General features: G+C 60.9%; 2 protein-coding genes and 1 long non-coding RNA gene across 4 annotated transcripts; all 3 read right to left on the bottom strand.

Annotated features, from left to right (window-relative positions):
• Positions 1-61: 61 nt before the first annotated feature.
• On the bottom strand, positions 62-12306 carry LOC136166838 (laminin subunit beta-2). 2 transcript variants are annotated; one of them, XM_065933712.1, is made up of 33 exons: positions 12224-12306; positions 12045-12133; positions 11751-11923; positions 11531-11666; positions 11370-11443; positions 10785-10973; positions 10624-10687; positions 10185-10387; positions 9975-10095; positions 9117-9305; positions 8730-8909; positions 8508-8620; positions 8179-8258; positions 7957-8089; positions 7617-7775; positions 7371-7498; positions 5253-5385; positions 4880-5072; positions 4659-4802; positions 4216-4447; positions 3968-4131; positions 3660-3884; positions 3352-3569; positions 3154-3250; positions 2687-3059; positions 2420-2604; positions 2105-2346; positions 1679-2027; positions 1153-1360; positions 900-1041; positions 641-817; positions 390-549; positions 62-310 (listed from the first exon to the last, which is right to left on the bottom strand). In XM_065933712.1, the coding sequence occupies exons 2-33, from the start codon at positions 12130-12132 to the stop codon at positions 174-176; spliced, it is 5409 nt and encodes a 1802-aa protein (XP_065789784.1). In that variant the 5' UTR covers position 12133; positions 12224-12306; the 3' UTR covers positions 62-173. The 2 variants fall into 2 exon arrangements, with proteins under 2 accessions (XP_065789784.1, XP_065789785.1); XM_065933713.1 differs by lacking the exon at positions 12224-12306 and having other exon boundaries at positions 12045-12200.
• Positions 12307-13485: 1179 nt separating this feature from the next.
• Positions 13486-14545, bottom strand: LOC136167475 (laminin subunit beta-2-like). Its single transcript, XM_065935035.1, has 4 exons — positions 14525-14545; positions 14295-14468; positions 13936-14092; positions 13486-13661 (listed from the first exon to the last, which is right to left on the bottom strand). Exons 1-4 carry the CDS (start codon positions 14543-14545, stop codon positions 13486-13488), a joined length of 528 nt encoding a protein of 175 aa, XP_065791107.1.
• A 63-nt stretch (positions 14546-14608) lies between these two features.
• LOC136167828 (uncharacterized) lies at positions 14609-15957 on the bottom strand. The gene is made up of 3 exons (XR_010663116.1): positions 15843-15957; positions 14869-15058; positions 14609-14788 (listed from the first exon to the last, which is right to left on the bottom strand). It is a non-coding gene; the product is annotated as an uncharacterized lncRNA (long non-coding RNA).
• Between the last annotated feature and the right edge of the window lie 2702 nt (positions 15958-18659).

Raw genomic sequence — 18659 nt, 5'->3', positions numbered from 1 at the left:
CGCCTCTACAGACTCCTCCCAGAGACCCCGCCCTCCCCAAATCAGAGTCCAGACCACACCCGGGGATTCACACTGGTTTATTGCGGGGGCCTTGCCAGGCTGAGGACTGTTCATGCACAGGCGATCATGCGTGCGGGGTGAGGCTAGGGACCGGGGGACGCCTCGGGCAGGGGTCACTGGCAGGTGTTGTAGATCTGGACCTGCAAGTTGATGGCCTGAAGCACACTGCGCATCCTGGCCTCCAGCCCGTCCAGTTGAGCCGCTTTGCCCTCCAGCGCCCGCTCGTTCTCCTCATAAGTGCCTTCCAGCTCTGGCAGAGATGGGTCTCAGATGAAGGGTCCTTCTCCCAGAGCCCCACCTTTCTGGGGCCCACCCACCCCCATTCTCACCTTGCAACCGCTGCAGCTTGTCTTGAGCGGCCTGCAACAAGCCCCGAGCCTCGTCCCGCAGTTGCTCTGCCCGCGCCTGCGCAGCCAGCACACCCTGGGCCTTGCGCTCAGCCAGGGCCCTCACTGTCTGGTACTGGTCCCCCAGGGGGCCCTGCAGCAGCTGTGGATGTAGAGGCCGGGGGCTGGGTGGTGGCCCAGTGGAGGCCCAGCCTCTAACCCCAGCCCTTCCAGCTGGCTCTGCCTCAACCCACCTGTTCAGCTTCCCGGGCACGATCCTGGGCACTGCCAGCCGTTTCTTCGGCACTTGAGGCTGCCAGGCTATTCCCGGCTCGCTTCAGTTTCAGAGCCTCCAGGAGACCATCCAGTTGCTGAGCCCGCTCACCTGCGGAGCTCAGTGCCTGCTCGGCATCTGCCATCCTCTCCTGCACCTGCCGTGGGTGGGCCCAGGATTAAAGGGGTTTATGCAGTGTGCTCCTAACCTGGCCCCACTGGTGTCCAGGGAGGCCACACCTGGTGTAGGGTCTGCTCTGTGTCCTGTGTGTCAACCACTGCCCCCTGGATGGCACCCTGAGCAGCACCCTGTGCCCGCTGGGCCTCCTCCAGTGCCGCCTGGACTGTCTCTGCCTTCTGTTTCTCACCCTCAGCCCGGCTCCTGGGGAAGAGAGGGAGTCAGAGTCTGCCAGTATCAGGATCAGGTGTCAAGGAGGGGGCGGCGGGGAGCGGGGGGCGGGGGGGGGGGGGGGTCCAAGGTTCGGGATCAGACCATGCCCGCCGCGCGTCGTTCAGGAGCTGCTCTGCCCGGCGCACATCTCCCACAGTGCGCGCCAGGATTGTGTCCACATCTGCCAGGCTCCGGACCCGCTCTGCGATTTCACCCGCCAGCTGCTGGATCTGCTCAGGTGATGCTGGGATGGAGAGTTCTAGCACCCGGGTCGCCACCATCTCAATGCTATCAGGGTCAGCCCCCTCCTCTGTGGGGACACAGGCAAGGGCTTAAGGTCAGAGAATGGGCACAAGGACACAACCTGGGGGTATGGACTCAGAGACCACACATGGGGTATGGATTTGCTTGCAGGCAGACGGATGTAACCACAAGGACAGGACTCTACATGGGACACAGATTTGGGGTTGTGGACTTTGGGATGACATAAAGGCAGGGCTCGGGGTCCACACATCCTGAGTCCCTGCCCATTGGTAGTCCTAAACACAGGTACTGTGTGGGCTCTGACTCAAGTATGAACACAGACACAGGGGAAACACCACGGGGCCTGGGCCACAGGGAGGCTCACGGCTGAGGAAGTCCTTCACATTCTGGATAAGTTGCCGCAGTTCCTGGTTGGCCTGCTCCACCTGGCCCCTGGACGCATTAGCCTTGTCTAGGGCTGCCTGGGCCCGCTGCTGGGCCTCGCCTGCCTGTCGACGGGTTTCAGCTACCTGGCTGAGGATGCCACCGCCTTCTGCCAATGCCCGCTGCAGCTCTGCCTGTGTGTGGCGGGCCCGACCCAGCGCCAGGTCCGCCATGGCTGCTGCCCCACTGCAGCTGAGGCCCCCACAGCGGGGCTGCCCCTCCTCGTCCCGGCAGCCAGCACCCCCGCACGGGCTTGTAGCACAGGGCGCGTCTCCTGGGGACCCACACACCTGCCAGGCACAGAACAAGTCAGGGCTGGGGGAAGGAACAGCCACACCCACATGTCCCACCCCACACCGAGCCTTACCAGTTCGTTGATGCCTGTCAGACTCAGGGCGTGGGTACGGGCAGAGAGCTCGCCCAGGGCCCGCTGGTTGGCCATGTGCCTGCGGTTGAAGTCGTCCCTCCGGGCACTCATCAGGGCCTCTGTCCGGTGCCGGGTGTCTGCTGAGCTGCTCACAGGGCTGGGCACCGTCAGGGCCGACGTGTTGGCACGGCGTTCTGCCTCTGCAGACAGGCTGTGGGCCTGGCGGATGCTATCATAGGCACCTGAGTTGGGCAGAGGCAGGCAGTCAGCTGAAGATCCACCCTGAGCCACCTGCCTCGGGGGTCACCAACTCACCCAGGAAGTTTGAATGCTTGAGCAGGTCCAGATGCTGGTCAAGCTGCCGCAGTGTGAGATTAAGTGCAAGCCCATCTCGCTCTAGACTGCTCAGTGCGTGGTTGGCGTTGAAATTGTCATCCTGCACATCTGTAAGCTCAGCCTCCAGTCGGGTCAGGCGCTCCGTGGCCTCCCCGATTTCGCGCCTGTGTGAAGTGATACAGACTTCAGCCCTGGCACGTTGGGCCCCTGCCCCACCCCACCACACATCCTCGGGCTCGTCCGCACCGCAGCTCCTCTGTGGCCTCCACGAGCTGCGCGGTGGAGGCGGCGGAGGCGTTCCGGGCGCCCACGATACCCTGCACAGTGCCCAGCTTCTCCTGCAGGTGCCGGAAGCTGCTCTCAAAGGCACCCAGCACACCCGTCTGCTGCAGTTCCTGGGTCCACTGCTCCAGGCGCCGTGTGCGGGCCGCCAGATCCTGCACCACGCGGTCCCAGTCCCCAAAGCACGCGTGGCAGGGATGGCAGGCGGGAAAGACTCCCGAGAAGCCACGGGCACACTGGTCGCAGCGCACGCCAGACACGCCAGGGCGGCAGCTGCAGTGGCCCGTGGAACGGTGACACTGAGGTGTATCTATCCCGCGAGGGTCACAGTCACAGGCTGCGGGCAGAGGACAGACCACAGAGTCAGGGTGCCAGTGGAGCATCCTGGGAAGCACCCCCCCCATCTATTCTGGCCCCTCTAGCCCCCTCACCGCGGCACTGCAACCCAGGGTCTCCCCAGTGAAGCTCCTGGCACTCAGAACAGGTCCGCCCGCCGAAACCAGCACGGCAGTGGCACTGGCCTGTGAACTAGAGTGGGAACAGGCAGAGGTCAATCCGGGGCAGAGCTCTCGAGGCAGGAGGCAGGCAGCTGGCCCCGCCCACCCAGGGATCCACAGGAAGTGCACTACCTCATTGCAGGTGGGGCCTCTGGCTCGGCTTGGGTGGCAGGCACAGGGCTGGCAGCCACGGCCACTGGTGAGGTTCCAGAAGTTGGGGGCACAGCGGTCACAGCTCAGGCCCTGGACGTTGGGGAGGCATGGGCACTGCCCACTGCTTGGGTCACAGTGGCAGCGGTCAGTGGACGGGCACTGCCGGGGATCTGCGCCCAGCAGGTTGCAGGTACAGCCTGTGCCAGCCGAGATGGGGACACTAGTCAAGGGGCACGCACCAGTCAAGGGGAGCCCTGCCCAGCAGTACCCCCCATCCCCACACTCACGGTGACAGCTCTGCCGGGCAGCCTGCCCATGGAAGCCAGGCTTGCAGTGGGCACAGCGCGGCCCCTCCGTGTGGTGTAAGCAGCGCAGGCATTGCCCCGAGCGGGGGTCACAGGCATCCGGGTCCGTGGGGTCAATGTTCCCACTGCACTCACATGGTTGGCACCCGCCGCCTGGCCTTGATGGGTCCCCAAAGTGCCCGGGGGCACAAGCTTCGCATCGCAGCCCTGTCCACAGTGGGGGGGGGGACCGCGTGAGTGCTCAGCCCAGCTGCTCCACCCTGGTCCCGCGCCTGCACCTCCCCACTCACCTGTGTAGCCTGCCCGGCAGTGGCACATGACCTGCTGCGAGTACCCATCCCTGTGGCAGGAAGTAGCAAAGTGCCGGCGGCTCCCAGGGCCTTCCGGGCAGGGGCAGGGCCGGCACTGGCCCCCGTAGGGCAGCCGGGGGTCCCCATGGAAGCCAGCAATGCACCTGCAGGCAGGAGAGAGGGAAACGCTGCATCCTCCCTGAGCGGCGTGCTACCCACCCGCTCGTCCACGGCTGCTCCAGACTCACCGTTCACAGTGCTCACCCCCGGTGTGGTCCCGGCAGCCCAGGCAAGCGCCAGTGTGGGGGTCGCACTCGTCTGCGTGCCCGTGGCAGACACAGGGCCGGCAGCTTGGGAACCCCCACTGGCCCCGTTGGCAGCGGTCGCAGCGAAGTCCAAATGCACCGGCTCGGCAGGGGCACTGCCCACTGGTGGCATCACACAGGCCACTGAGCGCCCCCTCGGGGCTGCACTGGCAGGCTGGGGGCAAGGCGGAGACTGAGCCAGGGAGGGGCTTTGAGGGGAAGCTGGGTGGAAAGTCAGGGGATAGAAGAGTAGGTCAAGTGATCAGGGCTGAGCATGTGGGGTCCGAAGCCAGAATGAGAAGAAGGAAGAAGTAGCGCCAGAAAAAGGAGGAAGGACAGTAGTGGGGCGGGGGGCGGACAATCAGAGGGATGAGGCCGGTGAATACCTTGACAACCCGTGGGGCCAAAGCCATAGTAGCCAGGGGCACAGAGGTCACAGCTGTGACCCACCACTGCGGGTTTGCACCGGCACTGACCGCCATCGGGGTTGCACTCGGAGCTCAGGGAGCCCTGCGGGTCACACTGACAGGCTGCGGGCAGAGGGGACAGGGCAGGTCAGGCTGAGCCCCCACACCTCTGCCCCCCCAGCCACACCACACACACTCACGCAGGGCTCCGTTGTAGAGCAGCGTGGACAGGCTGATGAGGAGCGGGGCACAGGCCTCGGAGGGAAGAGGCTTGCTGGGCATCAGACCCTCCTCGTGGCAGCGGTAGCGTTCAAACGTGGCCCTGCGCTCCAGAGAGGCCGCGTCACCCCCACTAAACATCTCCAGCACCAGGACACGGGGTAGCAACACCAGCTTGAGAGATGAGCAACGAAGAGTGAGGTTCAGAGCCTGGACCACGTGAGATCACTAAGCTTGGTGCCCCCCTCCAGACCTGCCTCTTCCATCCCCGGCCCCGTCTATCCGGCCACCACTACAGGACACAGCCCACGGGCCCCACCAGCTTGGTAGGTGTGGAGAGAGGGAGGTGTTCACCGAGTCAATGAGTAGGCTGGGTCCGGAATAGGGGGCCTCGGGCTGGGCACTTCCTCCTGTTCGCACCAGCTTGAGATGTAGCTTGTAGGAGATGCCAGGCTCCAGGCAGACAGGTCTGGGAAACACCATGTGCCTGGGTAGGGGAAGACAGGTATGGGGGTTACCCAGGGTTCCCGTATGCATCATCTTGGGCCTCCCCACGCCACACCCAGCAACCAAACCACTGGCCAAGAAACAGACTGCGCTGGGCCACAGACAGCTGACAGCCAGGCGGAGAATCTGTACAGAAGATTCTCATTAATATGCCTTCACTGGAATCACGCCTGTGCTGAAAATACTCCATATGGCCTTGCAACCCCACAGCATTTCCCTGGCACAAATATTCAGTTCAGTTCAGTCGGTCAGTTGTGCCCTACTCTTTGCAGCCCCAAGGACTGCAGCATGCCAGGCTTCCCTGTCCATCACCAAGTCCCAGAGCTTGCTCAAACTCATATCCATCGAGTCAGTGATGCCGTCCAACCATCTCGTCCTCGGTCGTCCCTTTCTCCTCCCGCCTTCAATCTTTCCCAGTGTCAGGGTTTTTTCCAATGAGTTGGCTCTTCACATCAGGTGGCCAAAGTATTGAACTTTTAGCTTCAGCATCAATCCTTAATATTTTCCAGTTTTCCCTCCATGTCCTTTTTTTCACTTCCTCCAACCTCCACCTCCAACCTTTGACCATGGCTCCTTTTCACCAAGACTGCATCACCTCCCCGTGCCCCAGATCATTCCCAGCAGCTTCCAAACCCACCCTAGGGTTCTTCTTCGATCCTCCCTGAAAAAATCTTTACTCAAGATTCAAGTCTCCCTCAGTTGCTGCTCTGTCTTTGTTCTCCAGCCCAACACAGCCCTAAAATGTAACCGTGGTCACTGTGTCCACTCTTAAAGCCTCCCACACCCAGGGAGCTGTGCCCCAACACCCCGTGCAGTCGGCTTGTCCCAAGGTCACCGGTGACCTCCCTGTAGCCAAACCCAGCGGCTCCTTCTCTATTCTTATCTGCTGAGGCGTCCAGCAGCATGCAGTGAGAACAGTATGCCTTCCTTTCTCAGACACTCTTCTCAGTTTCTGGGACCTTGTCCAGACTCCTGACTTCTCCCCATCCCCCAGCTGTTCACTCTGTACTGGGTTCGAACACTAGAGTACCCCAAAGCTTGGTTCTGCTCCTCCTTCCTCTTTCTGGTCATTTAATTGAGAACCACCTGTTTACAGACAAGTCTTACATCTCCAACGTGAGCCCTCCAGTAATTCCAGACACACAAGTCCAACTACCCCCTGGCCTTGTCCCCTCATGTCTCAGCATCTCAGAAGGGCTCCCCGCTGGGCCTCCATCTCAGAAAAGAGCCCACGCCATCCAGATGCCCCAACCCCAAACCCTGGAGTCACCCTTCCATATTTTCTCCCTTTCCTACATGTCTAAGCCATTCAGCTCTGCCACCAGAACCCTATGGAAACTTCTGCTCCTTGCCACCTCAACTGCTACACCTGTGTCCAGCCTGTTGTCACTCGGCTAACTCAGTAACTTCCAGCAGAGCTCCCAGCTTCCTCCTGGGTCCTTTAGGTCTATCCTCCACTGGGAAACTAGAGGAGTCTTTCTTAAATGTAAAGTTCCCAAAATGTCTATAGTGGGTACAGCCAGGCTCACTATGCTATTCTCTCTGCTTCTATGTATTTTTATTTTTACATGATAAAAAGTTTAAAAGAAAGTGATTTTAAAAAAGGATCCATGAAACAAATACAAACTCCCCAATATAATAAAAACCTTAATCAGGCCAGTTACATCCCTGCTCAGAGCACTCTGACAGCCTCCCAAGCCCGTATCCTGACACTGAATGGGCTCCCCTTAATTCCTGCCTTGGCTTCTGGAACTTGGACCCCTGAAGGAGCAGGCCTGGTTCTCTCTACTTCCTTCCTCTGACCCGCACCATGCCCGGCAGCATCGGCAAACAGCACCCAGGAGGAGCAGGCGCTTGAAGGAACAGACGAAGAAGCAGTGGGTCTTCCACGTGCCCTGCAGGGAGCTGAGGGCTGACCCACAGCCCGCCCCCCACAGTGGTAGGTGCTCCTACTAGTGTCCACACCTGGCGCCTGGCCGCAGGGTCCCCGGGACGTGGTCGTCTTGGGGCAGCACGTGCCCACATGGGCTGCGGGCAGACACAGGCCCTGGACGCTGCACAGTCAGCTCCATCTCCGCCCACTGCTCTGGCACCTGGGATGATGGAGGCATGGGATGATGGAGGAGGTGGGATGATGGAGGCATGGGATGATGGAGGAGGTGCTCCCACGTGCAGAGGGTCAGCTCTGGGTCAGGTGTCGCAGGGTCTGACCTGGGGCTCCAAGCGCAGCAGCACGTCATAGTCCATGGCTCTCGGTATAGAGGCCACCGTGAACTCCAGCACCTGGCCTTCCCGCAGCCTAACAAAGCCCGGGCCGGTCCAAGACGGAGTGCCCCCAGGGGTCGCCAGACGCTCCACCACATCGAGCACCTGGGAGGCAATGCAGCCAGGGAAGGCGGCTCTTCTGCCACAGCCTGTCCCCAGGCCCCAGCTCTCCAGTGGAGGCTCTGCTCAAGGCAGACACCCTCCCTCCACCAGGCGCCACCCATAACCCAGCCTCTCCATCCACAGTGCCATCCATGCCCTGCCCCCCAACAGTGCCCCCCCTTACCTGCCCCCGGGCTTCCTCAGCCTCCCAAGTTAGGTGGTCAAGGAAGGGCCGGAAGTAACCAGGCTGCACCTGTTCGCAGCGTCGCCCCACCATGTGCTGGCGGCAGCGGCACTGACCCGTGGCCTCGTTGCATCTGGGGAACACGTGGTTACTCCAGAGGGATCCGGCATCCTGCCCGGGATCCTTTCCCCACCCACCCAGGGCCCCTTTTACAGCACTCACTGGGGATCCAAGGCACCACCGATGTCGCAGTCACATGGACGGCAGCCGAGCAGGTCGTGGCTCAGCCCCCAGTGGCCAGGCTGCAGGACAAGAGGTTGCTGAGGACCCGAAACAGACTCCCCTCTCTGCCCAGCAGAGAGTCTAATGATGACCCTCAGCCTCTACACTCCTTGGGGAAGGACACTCCCCAGACCACTGGCTCCCACCCTTGGCCTCTCACCCAGGTTCAGTCCCTAAGTCCTCAGCACCCACCCAGGGGGGCATGGACACCACCCCCAGCCCTGTGCTCTGAGGACAAGCGCAGAACTCTGGCCCCCCTCCAGTCGTACCAGGCAGCGGTTGCAGCCCTGGCCGGTCACCAGACGCTTGCAGAAACAGGCTCCACTGTTGCGGTCACAAGGGGTGCCCCCTGGCACCGTGCCCCGTGGGTCACACTGACATCCTGCAGGGAAGGAGACCCATCAGAACTGTGGGGAGCCGGGGCAGTGCTCGTGTCCGGCTGGGTCAAGGGTAAGAGGTCCAGGGTCAAGGTCAGGACAGGAAGCACATACGCTGGCAGCCCAGGGGGTTGCTGGCGCTGAGCCCAAAGAAGCCGTCGCGGCACTGCTGGCAGCGAGAGCCCACCACGTGTTCTTTGCAGCGACACTGGCCCGAGACCAGCCCCAGCGCAGGGTCATCGTGGGGATCACAGCGGCCCCCGTCTTGGGAACCCACGGGGTCACAGTCACAGGCTGGGAGCACAGAGAAGTGCAGGGTTACCCTAGGCCAGTGAGCCCAGCACCAGTCAAGTCTCAAGCCCCACCCTAGATTCCCAGTCTGGCTCCACCCGCCCCCCCACCCTCCACCCCGAATCTCTGCAACTTGGCCGTAGTCTGGCACATCCTCTGCTCCTAACCCGGGGACAGCCTTCCCGCTCCGGGGTTCAGTTCCCGCCTTACAGCGGCACACAGCAGGGTCGCGCAGGTCCTTGGTCGGGTCCCGGTAGAAGAAGGGCCGGCAGAGCTCACACTGGCGCCCGGCTGTGTTGTGTTGACACCCGTCACAGACGCCTCCGCTCACGTTGCCGGATGCCAGGTATATGGCCATGTCGAAGTGACAGCTGTGAGCATGCCCGTGGCACTCACACTCTTGGGAGAGGGGAGGGAGGAGAGGGCAAAGGTCACTGGAGGGACCGTGCCCCGAGAGGAAGGGACTTAGGGGCCCCCAGTGCCACCTTAGGTCCCTGCCTCCAGCCAGAATTTGTGGGTGGGGGTTCGGCTTTCTACAGGGCCCCTCATCAGAGCGGACTGTTGAGAAGGGTTGAAGGAGTCCCCGGGGCCATCAAGACCAGGATGAAAAGTGAAAGTCTAAGCTGTTCAGTCGTTTCCGACTCTTTGCGACTCCATGGACCGTAGCCCACGAGGCTCCCTTGCCCATGGAGTTCTCCAGGTCAGAAAACAGCAGTGGGTTGCTATTTCCTTCTCTGAGGGATCTTCCTGACCCAGGGTCAAACCCAGGTCTCCTGCATCGCAGACAGTTTCTTTAACCATCTGAGCCACCAAGGAAGTCCCCTTCACAAATTTTTTTTTTGGCCATGTCTCACGGCTTGCAGAATCTTGTTCCCTGACCAGGGATTGAGTGCAGGCCCTGGCAGTGAAAGCGCTAAGTCCTAACCACCAGGCAACCAGGGAATTCCTTCCAGATACCCTTCAGATGCAATCTAGGTGTTAGGGACTTAACCAACCAGCTCTAGGTTGTACCCAGGGCACAGCCAGGCCACCGAGTTTTGGGGCAGTGGGGCCTGGGGTCTCACTCACTCTTGCAGGCATGACTGTGGCGGTCCTCAGCTGGGTGCCAGGGCAAGTCGTGATAGAAATCCTGACACTGCTCACAGTTAAGGCCACGAGTGTTGTGTTTGCAGACGCAGGCCCCATGAACCTAGTCGGGTGGGCAGACGAGTGGTCAGCACGGCCCAACTGGACCCGCCCCTGCCCACAGCCCCGCTCCAGCCAGCCGAAGGTCCTCACCATGCCCTCAGCGTGGGCTGGTGCCCCTGGGGCGGGCGCACATTGTGAGGCGTGTCCGTAGCAGAAGCAGTTGCCACGCACGACCAGCTCATAGAGGGCGTAATAGTACTTCTCGCGAATCTCCCGCCGGGGGTCAAGCAGGTTGTCCCCCAGCGTGTGTAGCCGCGTCAGGTTTACCCGTAAGTTGGTGATCTTCAGCAGGTCTAAGCAGAGGGAAGAAGATTGGGAACCCACAGGCCCAGTCGGCTCTTGCTGGCCCACGCCCAGCCAGGGGGCTGAAGCTGCCAAGGTCACCTTGGGAGACCTCCTGTCTCTAACTGTATGAGCTAAACTGGACTTGGCACCTGCCCTAGGAAACACCCAAAATAGCTCCCGAGGCCCCAAATAGTCAGCAGCCGGACACTGGGACTGCGCCAGGCTCAGAGAAGGGAGCACTCACTCTGGATCCGTGGGCTGTAGGGGTCTGGAATGGGGATGGCAGGGTCCAGCACCCGATAGATGACCTGGGAGGGCATGGAGGCATTGCAGACGCTGGCCCTGTGTCCAAGGGCGCACCCACCAGGCCCCCTCTCTGCCCCAAGCCCAGAGCCCAGCCCTCACCTCGCCCTCAGTGGATGGCTCAATCTCTGAGTAGCGGGACTCACAGACGACGTCGTCCCAGTGCCGTGGGGGGGCTAGCGGGACTCCAGGGAAGTCTGCCGCACAGTCATAGGAGAAATAGCGGTACACGTGCCAGGTGCGTCCGAAGTCAGCCGAGCGCTCCACCAGCATGGCAGCGGGGCGAAATGTCTGGGTGGGGAGCGCGGCTCATCAGTGGGTACCAGGACCCAAGTCCAGCCCAGGCCTGTCAAGAACCCCGTCCAGCTGGGGCCTGCTGTCAAGCAGCTCATGGAGAGGTAGGGGTGACCAGAGGGAGCCAAGAAAGAATCGGGAAGGAATGCCACCCCGAGTGGGGAAGTAGGGGCCCCAGGGAGACAGCGCCTGACCCAGCCTGGGATTGGGGCAGCGTGTACACAGGCCTGGAGGTGGGAAGCAACAGAAGCTCTGGGAGGTGAAAGGGCCTCCCATCTAGCCAGGGCACAGCATATGTGTACAGAGAGGCTGGGCTGACGATCTGGGACTCTGTTCACGAGCATTGGGAAGCCAAACAGGGTGCTTCAAGCAGGCTCCCAGACATGCGGGCACCTTGAAGGTCATAATGAGGTGCGTGAAATGGAACTCAGCCTCCAAGTCCAGCTGGATGGTGACCGCGGGGACACCTGAGACAGGAGGCAGAGGTCAGGGCCTTGGGGCTGCTTGGTGGGCAGCCCTGGGTAGCTCCCCCCATACACTACCCGCAGCCTCACCATTCTCTGACTGCCACCAGGCTGCCCGGCGCTGTGGTGCGAAGCTGGTAACTACATTTTGGATGCGATGGCTGTTTGGGTTGTCTCTGGCAGAGAAGGGGCGCCGGGAGTCACACAGAAAGCATTTCTTCTCATCCTGGGTCGGGTCAGGGTCAGGGTCAATGTCTCAGGCGCTGCTAGTCCCTCCTGACTCGGCCCCCCACCTCCACCCCAGTCCCACCTGCAGGTGACTGACGATGCAGTAGGGCTGGGGGCTGTGCAGACCACAGGTGGACGAGGCCGTCAGTCTGTCAGCACGGCCCACCAGCAGGTCGCCTGTGGCAGGGTAGCAGCTTCCCCGAGAACAGCTTGGCACATCCGGGGCTGGGGCCTGGGCCAGGGCGGTGACCAGCACTGGGAACAGGGGGTCAGTTGGTTCTGCTACACTACTCCACCCTCCGCAGCCCCTGACCCAGCTACCCCAGGACCCACCATCACATCCCATCCCCGCCAGGCCTTCACCAGGCCCTCTCACCGCTCAGCAGCAGGCCCAGCTGAAGCTGCCAGGGCCCGGGCTGTCCCGGCAGGTCCCTCCCTCGTCCCCCTGCTGAGACCCACTCCATCCTGAAGAGGAGAGGAAGAGGATGAGGGGGGATGAGTGGTCTGGGGCCCGTGCCCTCCTATCCCCTCCCTTGGGTCCCGTGTTGACTCTGCCTGTGTGGGTCCTTGGCTGATTCCCCACTCGGTCCTCTGTTGGTCCAGCGGTCCCTCCACTAGCTCGGAGTCCAGCGACTTTGAGCAAAGTTGGGAAGTATGGCAGGAAGTAAAGCATGGAGCGGATCTTGGGCGGGAGCACAGCATTGTACAGAAAACCCCTACCTCTCCGGGAACGACTCTCACTCGAGAAACCAGACACAGACCAGCTCACCTGTAAACCTTTATTGTGCCCCCAGGCCCAGGTCTGCACAAAGCCAGGGGAACACTGGGGTTTGGGGTCATAGGCCACTATAGTTCAGGGAGACATCAAGCAGGGGTTGTGGTATAAGCCAAGGAGAGGAGTGTGATCTTGGAGACCTCAAGGGGCCCACGGGACAAGCCTTTGTCCCCAGTGTCGCTGGTGCTGTGAGAGTCTCCATCAATTAGGCTTTCCATTCCCAGGGCTCCAGCATCAGTGAGGCGGTGGAAAGGCGCACTCAGGGTGCCAAGCTCCCCTATTCAGGGCCTGTGAGAAGCTTTAGGACAGCCTAACCGGAAGGACAGGATAACATGGGGGTTCGGGAAAGATGGAGAAAGGCCATCCCCTGTCCAGAGTCTCCGCCTCCCCCAGTCACTACAACAAGTAGCCATGAGAAGAACTGTTTCCTGGTATGAAAAAGGGAGCTGGGCGCTGACAACAGACCAGAGCGGTAGCGAGTGAATCCAGATCTTCTGGCTATTCATCCACTCCGGACTTTTCGGCCCTCCGGGAGCGCCCAGATCCGGGCTTGGAATGCGCGCTGCCGGAGCGCGTGCCCCACCCAGGCCCCTGGGACCTCGGCGGGGACCAGACTCTGGGGTCTGTAGGGCCCTGTCGGGGTGACTTTGAACTTGCCACATCCGCGCCCACTGTCTGGGGTCAGGTGGAGAGTACCCTGGAGCGGCAGGCCCAGGGCAGAAATCTGGGGTTCTCTAGGGGAAACATCAAGGTTCACCAGTTATCTGCAGTGGGGTCACCAGACACCAGGGGGGTGGTGTGGTCAATCCAAGGGGCCCAGGGATACTAGAGTGCGCTCAGAATTATTGATCATTCAGAGATAAGTCTCTGTCAGGATCTCGGGGGGCACTAGATGGCCTCAGGGAGTTGTACGTGGCCCCTCCTATTTGCCAAGGTCAGAGGACCACTAAACAACATGGTGTCACATGGGTCACTCAGGATCAGCAGGTACTCTGGTGTCTCTGGTCTCTCAAGGTCAGGGGATTCCTGGGTCACTGTGGGGTCACTCAGAGTCACCCAGGTAGTCCGAATCCACAGACCGAAGATAGCAGGTGGTGTATGCCCTGGCCCACAGCCGCATGTGACCCAGTAGCTCTGCTGCCCGCTGCTCCAGGGCCCATAGGGTGGCCACTTTCTTGCCCAGTGCCTCCTCGTTCTGAGCCAGGCGGCGTTCCAACCCTGGGGATTAAGGTAATCTGAGCCAGGCTCTGACCTCTGGCCCTAATCTCTGACCCTGGTCCTCATCTCCATCAAGACCCTGACTCTCACCCCAGCCCTAAATAAGCTCTAACCTTAATCAACATCTGACCCCTCTGTTCTGGATTTTGACCCCAGCCTGATCCCCATATGAATATGGACCCAATCTGGATCCAGCCCTGACCCTCCCACACCATCCCTCTGACTCTGACCCCGACCACTCTCCGTACCCACCCACCACGGCCCAGCCACATACCCTCCAGTCTTCTCCAGCTGTCCTGTACCAGCGTTAGCAGCTCTCGGGCCTCAGCTCGTGCCCGCTGTGCCCGCTCTCCTGCATCCTGCACCGTGGCCACAAGGCTCTCCGTGCCCTCCTGCAACTCCATCACACCCAGCTGGGCCACCTGCAGCTCCTAGGGCAGGGCTGGCTCTGAAAGCCCACCCACCTGAACCCTACAGTCCCAAACACACTGCCCCCTGAAGTTCCCGGGGAGAACAGGGGCTTTAGAACTGAGATCCTGCCTCAGCCCAGTGTAGCCCAGTCCCAACTAAACTCCAGTTCATGCTATTCCACAGCGGTCCCTGAGACCCTGAAGTCTGCTTTTCCCATCTCACCTGGCCCAGGCTCCCGGCCACGCCCAGGGCATGCGTGGCTCGCTCTTCTGCCTCCCCAGCCTGCCGTTGAGTCAGGGCCAAACGGGTCCTGAGAGCCGCAGATCCACTGGACAGATGTCCCACCACTGGGGTCACATCCACTACCAGTGCAACCTGGGCCAGGTGGCTGGCCACCTGAGGTGGAGATCAGGGGATCAAAGAGAGGTCACAGCAGGGCAGGGTGTTCACACAGTCAGGGTATTTAGCACCATGTTATCAGAAAAGGTCAAGGATCTCAGGGGAAGAATAGAGATAGCAGCCTCTGAACAAGAGGTGCAAGGGAGCTAAGGGTATGGGGGGGCTTGTGGATCACCTCCTGTGCACTGGCCTCCAGACCCCGAAGTCTCTGTTTCACCACCTGCAGTCCTTGCTCTGCAGCCCTTGCATGAGTTCCTGCCTCAGCCAGCACTCCCTCCAAATCCAGCGCTTGATGAAGAGCCCTGGCTGTAACCACCCTGAAGGATGCAGGCAGTCAGTCCAGTACTCCCTTCCTCCCCACCCTCTGACCTCTACCACCAGCCTCCTGGCCCTTCACCTGGTCTGCTGTGCCTGATGCTGGACACCTTCAGCTTTGGGCAGCTCCTGACCCACGGCCTCTGGTGCAGGGAGGGCACCCTGGATCTGATCCAGCAGGAAGGCAAGGCCCGCTGCCCCATCTTGGGGGACGGGCACCACCAGCCCACGCCATGCCACCAGCTCTATGCTCACAGCGTCCGCACCTTCAGCTGTGGGGATGGAGGTAGGGATCCTGGACGTGAACTCTGATCCCTGATTCAACGAGCCTTGACCCTAACCTCTCACTGGCCCTGCCTTTGATATGACTACCCTGTGTGCTAGAGACTGCATGCTCAGTCATGTCTGATTCTTTGTGACCCCATGAACTGGAATCTGCCAGGCTCCTGTGTCCATGGGATTCTCCAGGCAAGAATACTGGAATGGGTTGCCATTTCCTCCTCCAAGGGATCTTCCTGACCCAGGGATTGAACCCATGTTTCCTGCACTGGCAGGTGAATTCTTTACCACTGGGTCATCTGAGAAGCTCATGCTAGAGGCTTCCAAGAGTCAATTGTTACAGTTTCAGGAATTATATTAAGCACTTATTAAATAATGTGTGTGTGTGTGTGTGTGTTCAGTCACTCAGTGTGTGTGTCCAACTCTTTGTGACCCCATGGACTGTAGCCCACCAGGCTCCTCTGTCCATGGGATTCCCCAGGCAAGAATACTGGAGTTGGGTTGCCATTTCCTCCTCCAGTTGTTAAATAATAGGTAGACTGATATCAGTCATGATGGGAATTACTCATACCATGGAAATTGACAAACATTACAAATCAAGTCCTCCTGACCCCCAGGTCTAACCTGTTCAACATTTGCTAGCACACTAATGCTCCCACTGGACCCCTGGTCAGTCCTGACAAGTCTTCCTCATTCTAGGGGTATCCTAGCAGGGTCCTGGAGACCCACCTGCCCCTGCCCTCAGAGTGAACAGACATATAACAAGCAGACATGTACCCAAGAGGAAACGCTGGATGGTCTGCACAGTTGTTTGCACACGAGCCACGGTGGCCACGCCCCAGGACCCCCTTGCACGATGCCACGTCTCCCAGGCCTGGATTCCCGTGGAGCTTGCAGTGGCCTGGGTCTGCCGTAGCTGGTAGAGGTGGGCCATATATGGAATGTGTCTCTTGTGAGCCCATGGCCAAGCCATGGTACCCCGTGACTCCCCCAGGCTCCCCTCCACAGACCCCACAGCTCTGTACCAGATTCTCGCACTGCTCCAAGGTGATGACTGCTATGTCCAGGCTATGGGAGGAGTTACGGGAGGCAATGAGCGCCCACTGGGAGGTAGGCAGGGTCCCAGGGCAAGAGGGAACACCAGAGGGCACAGGAACACAGGCCAGTCCAGGTCCCCGACCCCTGCATCCCTGCCAACAAGATTGGGGTCCCAGTGAGGGATTTGTGTCCTGGATCTTGAATGGCTCTACGTTCAGTTTACCCCCAGGAGAGAGTCTTGGCCTTGGCAAAACTTCCCCCAGTGACCCACATCTCCACCCACCACTCCAGCTTTGTCTAGCAGTTGCAGAAGCCGAGGACTCAGCCTCTGGACCCTGTCGACCAGCCCCTTCAATTTCAGTCGCAACACCGCTGGCCCTCTGGACCGGCCTGTTGCCCACAGCAGCTGCTCTGTCCACCGCCGGGCCTCCTGGGCCTGTCCCAGGAGGCTGTTTGGTCCTCCAAGTGTGGCCACGACCTGGACTGTACGCAGGGCCTCTTGAGAAAGCAGGGCAGCTGAGGAGACCTGGGCCTTTGCCTCTGTAGAGGATGGGAATGACAGAGGGGTGGCTGGGGGATCCACTGACTGAGGTGGGGTCCATCAGTCTCCTGGGCCCCCCAGAAACATAAGCAAAGTCACCTATTCCCTTCCTCCTGGCCCAGCCTTGCCCCCACCCTCACCTGCGGCCCATCCACCTGCCTACTTGGCCTCACCTTGGGTTCCCGTGGCCTTCCTGGGCCAGGCCAGGCCCTTGACACAGTCTAACTCCTGGGATAATTCTTCCAGACGTTCACACTGTCCCCTAACCCATGACTCTCTCTCTGCCACAACCTGTGCTGTGACCCACAGTGCCTGGGCCAACGTGGTTCTTTCTGTCCTGTGGGAAGATGGAGTATCAGCTAGGCCAGAAATGCCCCTTTCCCCCTGACTCCTCACTCTAGAGGACTCACCACACTCTTGGACCCAGGACTCAGACAGGCCAGCCAGAGACTGTCTGAGTGCCTGACCCTGGGAGGCCAGCTGGAGCCCTCCTCCCTAATGACCCCAGACCCCTTGCCTCAGGCCGGTGATCCACTCTGTAAGTTGTCGCAGGGGCCTTCCGGTGGGGGAAAGTGATTCCAGGAGTGTCTGGGCCTGCTGGAGTTTACCCTCCAGGACCTGCAGGTCTCCTCCCTGGCCACCAGCAGCCCAGCCAGGCATGCCCTGGCGCAGGGCGGCCACCTCATGGGCCATGGTGTCCAGATGCAGCTGGAGGGGAGCCAGGCGTTGGTCCCAGGAGGTGAAGCAGGGAGGGCAGGACGTGCAGTGTGGGAAGCTGCCTGTGGAACCACGGGCACACGCCTGGCACCTCGGCCCTGAGATGCCCTCTCGGCAGCGGCAGGTGCCTGTGTGTGGGTCACAGCTGGGCGAGATGGAGCCCTGGGGGTCACAGGCACAGGCTGCGGGGAGACAAAATCAGGGCAGGGAGCAGGTGGCGTTCACCCCAGCCCCGCCTCCACAAGCCTAGAAGAGGAAAATCGCCCCGTGTGAGTGTGGTGGTCTCTCCTAAGCCACTGCTCGGACGGCCAGGGGTACTGGCATCTACCCTGGCCAGAGGGGCCATCCTGAGTGGCCGCCTTTGGGCAGGAAGACAGCCTGGGGCTCCAGGGGCTCTGCAGCCCAGGCTGGGGTCAGCTCGGGTCAAGACTGGCAGGTGGGGTCAGGAAAGAAGCACCCTGCATGTCTGCTCCACAGACCCACCTGACATGGCCTTGCCTACACTCTTTCCCTGTAGCTGTTTTCACGACTGTTACTTTTAAGTTTTGGAGGAAACAGCCATGAACACGTGGTGCACTCCCTCAGGTTAAGCCCAAGGTTCCCCTGCTCCTCCACTGCACCCCAAGGGCCCTGTCAGGGCGGCCTCACCCCTGGTGGTGGTGGAGCGTGTGAACCAGCGCGCCCTGCTCACCTCTGCACTCCTGCTCCGGGTCACCCCAGTACCCATCCCGACACCGGGAGCACGTGCGGCCCCCAAATCCTGCCCGGCAGTGGCACTGACCCGTGACCTGAGGGAAAAGAGTGTGGCCAGTCAGTGAACCAAAGAGGGAGGGAGGAGGGCAAGAGCGCTCAGAGCAGCCCACTGGTGCCTCCCCTCGGCCCTGATCCCACCCCGGCAGTACCCACACTTGTGCTTGGCTGAAGGCTTCTCCCCTCCTTCTGCCTCTGGTCTGAGCCCCAGGCTGGCCCCCACTTTCCCACCATCCCCAGACGGGCCCTCTGGGCTCTCAACTCCTGACAGGCCCCTGTTTGTCCTGAGTCTGGTGCCCCACTGTCTCCACGGCCTCTGACTCCCTCCCTGTCCTCAGCAGGGACCCGAGAACACACTTCAGCCCTCGTCTCTGTCAGTCACCAAATGAATGGGGTTGGACCCGTGAGGTCTCAGGTCTGCTCACAGTTCATGTCACACAAGAGCACAGACACACAGCTCTCCGCAGCCCCGCACACCCCTGCTGGTGGTCGCATTAACACGCGCACGGGCCCTAAATCACACTGTGTCACAGGCACAGACATGCACT

Source organism: Muntiacus reevesi, chromosome 4, assembly GCF_963930625.1.
Source record: "Muntiacus reevesi chromosome 4, mMunRee1.1, whole genome shotgun sequence".
NCBI lineage: Eukaryota > Metazoa > Chordata > Mammalia > Artiodactyla > Cervidae > Muntiacus > Muntiacus reevesi.
Note: the sequence above shows the minus strand (reverse complement) of the source record. Positions and strands in the feature narration are given on the sequence as shown.

Excerpts from the sequence above, each read along its gene's own strand:
- LOC136166838 (XM_065933712.1), bottom strand. The coding sequence starts at position 12,132 with ATGGAGTGGGTCTCAGCAGGGGGACGAGGGAGGGACCTGCCGGGACAG. Across the intron at positions 2,028-2,104 it reads TGACAGGCATCAACGAACTG|GTGTGTGGGTCCCCAGGAGA; the intron begins GTAAGGCTCGGT and ends TGTGCCTGGCAG. Across the intron at positions 818-899 it reads CAGAGCAGACCCTACACCAG|GTGCAGGAGAGGATGGCAGA; the intron begins GTGTGGCCTCCC and ends CACCCACGGCAG.
- LOC136167475 (XM_065935035.1), bottom strand. The coding sequence starts at position 14,545 with ATGGTGCTAAATACCCTGACT. Across the intron at positions 14,469-14,524 it reads TGGTGCTAAATACCCTGACT|GTGGCCAGCCACCTGGCCCA; the intron begins GTGTGAACACCC and ends TCTCCACCTCAG. Across the intron at positions 14,093-14,294 it reads TGGCCGGGAGCCTGGGCCAG|GAGCTGCAGGTGGCCCAGCT; the intron begins GTGAGATGGGAA and ends GCCCTGCCCTAG.